General features: G+C 39.6%; 1 protein-coding gene across 1 annotated transcript in view; it reads right to left on the bottom strand.

Annotated features, from left to right (window-relative positions):
• The window catches only part of hmcn1 (hemicentin 1), a 76,900-nt gene that overhangs the window by 54,961 nt on the left and 14,088 nt on the right, over positions 1-7,851 (bottom strand). Inside the window, exons 3-8 of the mRNA XM_020602703.1 lie at positions 7,613-7,683; positions 4,918-5,076; positions 4,651-4,773; positions 3,274-3,445; positions 2,747-2,853; positions 164-288 (exon numbers count right to left, since the gene is read on the bottom strand). Coding sequence (XP_020458359.1) covers positions 164-288; positions 2,747-2,853; positions 3,274-3,445; positions 4,651-4,773; positions 4,918-5,076; positions 7,613-7,683 — 757 coding nt within the window. The remainder of the gene's footprint in view (positions 1-163; positions 289-2,746; positions 2,854-3,273; positions 3,446-4,650; positions 4,774-4,917; positions 5,077-7,612; positions 7,684-7,851) is intronic.

Raw genomic sequence — 7,851 nt, 5'->3', positions numbered from 1 at the left:
GTACTGTATTCTTTGCTGTTCAAAAGCTATAAGGTATACGTGAACAGATGAAAAGGAATCTACCTTAATGTGCAAGGTGAGGACTAGGTCTTTATATCAGCCCAACAGGTAAAAAAGAAAGCATGCAGCTGTGATGTCCTTTTCATTTAGAGTTTGACCTCACTGACCTTGAACTGGCCTACTGGAGGTCATTTTGAAGTCCAATGTGGGTTTTTTGGAAAATCCAGCTCGGAAGTCAATGGTGCTGAGACCTGAGATACGGACAGAGTGTCGTCCTTCACTGGATGTCTGCAGCAGAAAGAAAAGGGAGAGATCTATATTAATATTTATAGTGGTTTCAGCAACAACTTTATATGCTTTATTATACTGTAAATTTCATTTTAAATGGATTAAACTGGACATCAATCTACACTCAGTAACTCAAGAGAAGAGAAGCTATGATTTTAGAAATCTTTTTGCTAACTTTCTGAATTTGAGTGGTCTAACTGGCAGACACAGTACCAAGCTTGTCATGTAACAGCCATTTGATTGGCAACTGAACCATCCTCACAAGTACAGGCAAGCCACTCTGAGTTTTAAGACTGTCAAATATACAATCCACAATTCATAGGTGACGCATTCAGTCTGACATTCATACTTTAATTAAAGACACATGACCATGGTTCATTTGGTCTCGATCATGCTGAGGTCTTTTGAAGTTTCACAGAAACAAAGACAGACTGATTACAATGAAATACAGGTTGGTGAGAGGTGGAAACTCCTCACCTTAGGTAAAACACTTTGAAGGTGTCACAGGCACTGACTCACACTGCACAGTCAAGCAACCTAAACTGTTATTTGCAGTTGCATGAGATGAAGAAGAACATGTGGATTTGTTGTATTTTACAATTACTAAGTTCTGCCTGGCATAAACATTAATTCCCTGTGAAGATAAAACAGCAAAATAGAATCGTGTGAGTGTACAAGAAGATAGAGAACAGTTGTTAGCCTAGAAATTAACTTGTTCAATCAATGAAGTAACACCAGGACAAAACATGCCATTAGTGTTACTGAAACCCAGCATGGCAGAACAGCAAAAACCCCCTGAAGTATGTATCCACATTTCTTTGAATGTCCTGGGAAACATGGCTACTGATGAGGAGGAGATATTTTTAGTTGATAAACTGGGTGCTGTGGGGGAATGACGTTGCTAAAGGAAGAATCCAAGAGGTGAAATGGGGAAAATGGGAAAAAGTACTTTTCAGACTATAGAGAAAGAATAGCTAATCCTGCTGTGCTTCAGTTGAAGTATAGAATTAGAGCAGTAATTGTGTTGGGAAGAAAATGCATTAGTAAGTCACAGAAAAAGATTAAAGAAGACTGAGAGGGAACACAGAAACAGGACAGAACAGACTGGCACAGAAATAAGACAAGCTGATGCATCGTCTCTTTTTTATGTCTGTTTAATATTCCTCATCATTTCTATCAGATGCAGATACAAGTGAAAAGTCCCTGCTTCCTTTGGGGGTGACTGTGGCTCAGGAAGTAAAGTGGATCATCTCTAACCAAAAGCTTGGCAGTTCAATCCTCAACTTGTCCACCCTACATGTCGAAGTGTCCTTGACTAAGGCCCCAGTTGCTCCTGGTAATGTCACTGGTGCTTGACTGGGCGACTAGCCAAATAATGTGAAAGCACTTTGAGTGTACTGCAATGCATTGAAGAGTGCATTATATGTATAAGACCATTTAGAACCTTATACAGTCAATCTCAGTCCAAAAACAAAAGTGTATTTTCTACATTGATGTAACAAGAGGCATCTTATTTTTTGAGAAATCTCTACATCAGCATGCAATGGACACATGCATTGCAGCCAGAGGGTATAAACACTGAATACCTTGGTCAATGATGTCAGTAGTGCCTACTGAAAGGTGAAAGGGCAGTAGAGAGACATAACGGGGTGTGGCAAAGAAAAGAGGAGAAGAGTCATAGCACCAAACATCATAGCTGTATGCTGGGAGATTACATGGATTTGGAAGTGATAAAAACCAAATGCCAGATGTAAAAGAGATTTGATGTAAATGTTGAAGTGCCAGGACAAATAATGGGAAATCCAGACTTTTTCAATCTAGCAAATATGCAAAAAACAAACAAAAAAAACAAACAAAAAACTCAGCACACATGCATCCTCATCTGCTTACAACTACATTTTCCTTTAAGAGGAAACACAGAGATGAGAGTTTTTCATCCAATCTCCTCCCCGATAAATCAAATGAGTGCTAACACATAACACAGCTATGAAGAAAAGTGTTACAGCAGAGGCCATCGAGGCTCTTCAACAAATCAGCCAGGTAAAAATGCTTGCCATTTCCCAACATCTGGAATTGACAGTGTGGGAAGTCGAAGGTGTGACCTATTTTTGTGTAACTTCAACTTCAGGGTGCCAACATTTTCAACTCTGCAAGAGGAGCACAACAGCAAAGGTAGCCAAATAGAAATGTACCAGGTTGTGTTGACAGCGGTGTCCTTGAGCATACTGTATCTTCATCTACCAGGTCTGTCTTAAAAATCATTTCAGAGCTCAGATGTGTCTTTCTACTGCAGTAACTTAAGTAACTTCCTCAAGGGTACAGGTCCCTCCCAGGGTATGAGTTGTGACCTCATTCCAAGGTTATATCACTGAACCAGAAAAGACAGCTCAGCTCTGGGAATTGTTAGAAGAAGCCTCTAATTTTGCATACATTTCCAGATAAAGAATAAATAGTTTACCTTGACAGACCACATCCCAGGCTGTGGGTCCTTGATGTTGACAACTTTGGCAGAGTTTGGAATGTGCAAGAGTTCAGTCAGACCATCACTCTTCCCCACAAGCCTCCCTGGAAGCCAAACATGAACACTGATACAATTAGACACCTTTAATCCAGCTCTGACTAATGTAAATGAAGACTAGACACTTAACATAAAGTACTGCTTGTCAAAATATAAAGTGGTTTTAGCATTAACCAGCATACTGTAGGTGAAAGAAATGTGTTATGTGTTGTGTTTACCATATATCATCTTCTGCAGTTTTCCTAAAAAGTAATTCTCAAAAATGTTCTTACAGAGATGGGGGAAGAGGTTTCTGGAAAAATCTACATAAAGTGGCTTAGTAATACTACCATGAGTAGTTAGAGCAGCTTTCATGCTCTCTGACATAACTTCTGCAAGTCTCTGAAAGTGCTCTATTGGAAAACAAATTGGGTTTTTTTTGGACTTTAATTTACAATTCTGTTGCTACATGGTAACATATATCGTACCTTGGGGGGTTTTGATCTCAATGTCAGGTGCTAGGCCACTGAGGGCCACAGTGATTTCCTTGAGGCTGGGGTCAAAGGGTATCTGCCAAGTGTTGCTGACCCCACTGAAGTGATCAGTGGACAGCAGGTGGACCTTGGACGATTGCACCGCCTCCTCTACCCATTTGAGGATCTACAGTGATGGGAAGGAAATGTCAAAAGCGCAGAAATTACACATCATTTATAATGTGTGAATATAGTCTTTGTACAATGGCACAGAAGTTAAATAAATAACACTTAAAAAATAACATTATTAAAGTCATTTTATTCATTTCAACATAAATAATCTACCAGCTAACACACACTGACACACACCAGTGCACAAGTTTAACTCCTCAGCTGCTTACAAGGTCATCCCCTCAACATGTGCAAAGCTTTCATTGGGAAGTTTCAAACATTCCCTCGTGTGCTTCCCCCCATTTCCTCCCTGCCCCTATGGAGAACCCAACTGCCACTGTGTGAGACCCAGAGACAGACTCGATTCTACCTAGAATAAGTGAAGGAGCAGGTTTTTGTGATACAAGACAACACATTTATCTAAAAAAACTTGAGGAAGTCCTGGGTGCTGGAAGAAGAAGAAGTGATTTTACTCAGCTGCTAGAAAAAAGTACAAATTTATGATTTCTTTATTTAAATGTGATTCATTAGAATGCAAGCAAACTGTCAAGAAATTCAATTCTTGTTTTTCTCAAAACTAGTTATAAAACTATATTTATCTCCTTGCTTCCTTTGAAAGCTGTCCTGGGGGTACAGACTGTAAAAGGAGTGCTAGGGTATGTAACCCTGCAAACATTTTAAACAAGAATGATGCTGATGAGCAAATGTCAGAGAGAAAGAATGAAAGACTGGGGAATGAGAGCATTACTAAAAAGGTGAAAGGTGAACAGCTTTAATGCAGTTTTAATAGAAAAGTGCTTAAAATCTAGATACCTTCCTTCTCTAGGAAACAATCTTATCATGCAGTATAAAACAAGAACCCTATTCAAACCTCAAGTTTTGACTAATGGCCCTATCCAAGACTGGTGATTTACATTTCTTGGAAAGGTTAAAAAGAGCTATGGTATGCATCAATCAATGAAATATTTCCAGCACATTTGTTCTGGAGTCCAGACTTGAATGTAGGCACAGCAGAAGACATGAGAGCGGCTGTAAAACCTTCTACTGTTATTTAATTTACACAGCTTAGGGGGACAACCCGGGCCATGTTCCAGTGATGTGAATACTGTGACCAAAGTCTTTCTGAAACCAGAAAGTCTTTCTGCTGACTCTGAAAACTTGTACTAGAAAAGAAACAGACTTGCACTGCTCCAAATTTCCATTCAGTGATGATTCCCTTACCTCATTGACCTGTTTCTTGTCTAGATGGAAGACCTGCCCAGAGCTGGTGGAGGCAATCTCCTCATAAGCCTTGTAGCCAACGTGAGTCCTATCATCACAGTCCCCCGTCAGCACAAAAACCACCTGCGTTCACATGTACACACATATATAACAATGTAAACTCTTTACCTCTAATGTGATAAATAACTCATATTAAGATTTAATAATTAATAAAATAATAATAACTTAATGTTACTACACTCTTGCTGCTAACAAAAAACTTTAAACCTGTGATTGCTTCTGCTGAATGAGCTGCAGGACTTCATGGGTCAATTTGTAATCTTTAGAACGGGCATCTGTGAAGACGTAAATAAAGGACCCTGGCAAGGAGATCTCCAAAGCGATCTTAATGGCACCAATGCTCATCTCTGGACAGTCCCCACCTCCCTGAGAAAAGAGGTGCAGTGTATTATCAGTAAGTTGTTTTTGTACATGAGTGTGGATGCTTTTGTGAGCCACCTAAGCAGGTTTCTCCAGCAGATACTGTATGTCATTGATCATTTGCAGTCTGAGTCATTGTGGACTTATTAGGACTGGCAACATCAATCAATCAATCAATCAATCAATTAATCAATCAATCAATCAATTAATCAATCAATCAATCAATTAATCAATCAATCAATCAATCAGTCATAACTTTATTTACATAGCACCTTTCATACAGATTGATGCAATTCAAAGTGCTTTACAGATGACTGAAAAAAGACAGTAAATGTGAATATTAAAAACAACATTTAAACACAACAATGAGAGTAATGATCCTGGTCAGCACTCAGGCAGCAGAGTTGTGAACCAGTCGCAGCTGATTTCTAACTTTTTTGGGTAAACCAGAGAGGACAGCATTACAATAGTCCATTCTACTGGATATTAAAGTATGCATTCGGTAAACAGGCTTAGGCAATATTAAAAATTAAGACTAGAATACAGGTGCCAGAATAAAACATGGCTCTCTCAAAGATCAGTAACAACCCAACCACAAAACCTAAAATGGGAGAGTTAAATACACAAGACAGATCAACATCTTAGCAGGTATGAAGTAGAATACCACAAAGTAAAGTATAGCACAGTGTCTTCTTTTTCAGGAGGGTTGGTAAGTAAATCAGCATCTTAGCAGGTATGAAGCAGAATACCACAAAGTAAAGTGTAGCACAGTATCTTCTTTTTCAGGAGGGTTGGTAAGTAGGAACAGGAGGCAGATGGAATAACCAGGACTAAAAAAAGTACTAGAGTCAGTTTGTGAGCATGATGGGCATAAAGCTAGAACAAAGGTTACTGACCAGAAATGAGAGTCCATGCATGAATGTAAAAACATGAAAAAAATGGTGAGGAAGACGTGTCTGTGAAGTAGTGACTACAGGTGAAAACTTAGTCTAACATCGCAGAGGACAAAGTGAGAAACATGGGAATGTGGAGCATAAATGCTGGGCTGAGATGCAGGCTGGACGCCTCTCTGACAACACTCTGGCAGCCAGTGAATGTTGGCTGGAGACTTTAATACTGGTTAGCTGATTATACAGATGGAAGACGGGGAGTGAGCTAGCAATGAAAGTGGTGAAGCCAGAGGTGAAAGGAGTTGGATGAAGCAGCAGAAGTGCACCAAAATAAAAGTCAGTGAGGGGAAATTGCCAGGAATGACAATTATCTTGTTGTTTAGTTGCTTTAAATCTTCTTATATATATTTGGCTTTTGGATTCTTTTTTATATCATTTGTTTTATGCTTATTAATCAATCTGATGTAATTGCTGTTCTAGTGGACCCAAGGAAGACTAGTGATCACTCTGTGAAAGCTAATGGGGATAAAGAATCATTGACTAATCTCTGTCTGACCGGTGGGTTACAATATGTTTTCTGCAGCATTCCTATAGGCAAAAGTCTGTCTGAGCTAGCTTGGATGCATCACCCCCTAGAGTAACATCTGGAATGGAATGACCCGTTGTTTTAGGCTGGGGTGGGGGTTACTTATCTATCTGCCCTAAACCCCAACACCTCCCTTCTGGACAAAAATCCCCTCCCCTGTTCCCCTGTTGTCCCAATGCCGCCCCCATCCTTATTTTCTTGTGACTAAGAATATGAAGTGTTGCCTAACATCTCTACTCCCTTATACACAACTGCATTCATGATAGAACATTGCCATTTTAAAGACAAATGTCACACATTTTCCATGTACCCTGCCTAAAACCTCTTTGGGGTTGTGCAGGTGAAGAGGTGAGGAGAGGAAACTGGATCAATTCCAGGCAACACAAAACACACATGCAGCAGATTAACAGTTGCACAAACCAAGGATACACAGATCTGTTCTCTCTGTCATCATACACATACATGTGCATAAGTACATCGCTGCTCAACTTCCTTTGTCTCTTCAAGGGATTATACAAGCTTTTGGATTTGGCAGTACTCTGTTTAGCTGTCTAGCCAGTGTATGTTTTTATTTATACATTTGTTTGTAGTGGTGTGGAATGAAAAATAAGCACGGGATGAGTTATTTCGAATGATAGTTATTTTACATGGATGGAAACTACTCGTAATCAGAACAATAATTGCAAGAGTCGTGTAAAAATAAGAAGAATAAATCATTGTTTGAGAGTTCTTTCATCATCTATTGTAAGATAAATAATAACACTTTGTCTTAATCAGGAGTGGCGCCGGCAGAAAATATTTTGCGGGGGGAGGAGGCTGATGGGGCAAGAGAAGATCTTAGGGTGGCACACTACAAAAGCTATACAGCACAGGGGAATTTCATGGTACACAAATTTAAAAAACGCAATTTTACAATTCCCTCCCAAACACTGTTGCTCAGCTTACAAACATTCCTATCCACACATCTGGCATGACCACAGGTTGATCCCTTATATCACCTTATATCAAGGTCAGATGACCTTAGCATCCAAGCCACTGCTGTTGTTTCTGTGGTTTCCAAACCCACCTGAACATACAGCTCTCTCAGCTCATACTGGAACTTCTTTGGGTCCGTTGTGATTGTTACAGGTCCAATCTCTGCAGAGAAACAACAGAAAGAGGAGCTGTGTGATTAAAAGAGCCACAGGCTTAAGTCCGCATCTGAGAAATAAATTAAAGCATCTCTCTGTTTTCCTAAAATCTTCTTTTGAACCAAATATTAGTTTTGGCAAATGCTTACGGATTAAAATGTCACAGTATGAACTG

This window comes from Monopterus albus, unplaced genomic scaffold (genome assembly GCF_001952655.1).
Source record: "Monopterus albus unplaced genomic scaffold, M_albus_1.0 scaffold58.1, whole genome shotgun sequence".
NCBI lineage: Eukaryota > Metazoa > Chordata > Actinopteri > Synbranchiformes > Synbranchidae > Monopterus > Monopterus albus.
This window is presented reverse-complemented; position numbering and strand designations above follow the sequence as displayed.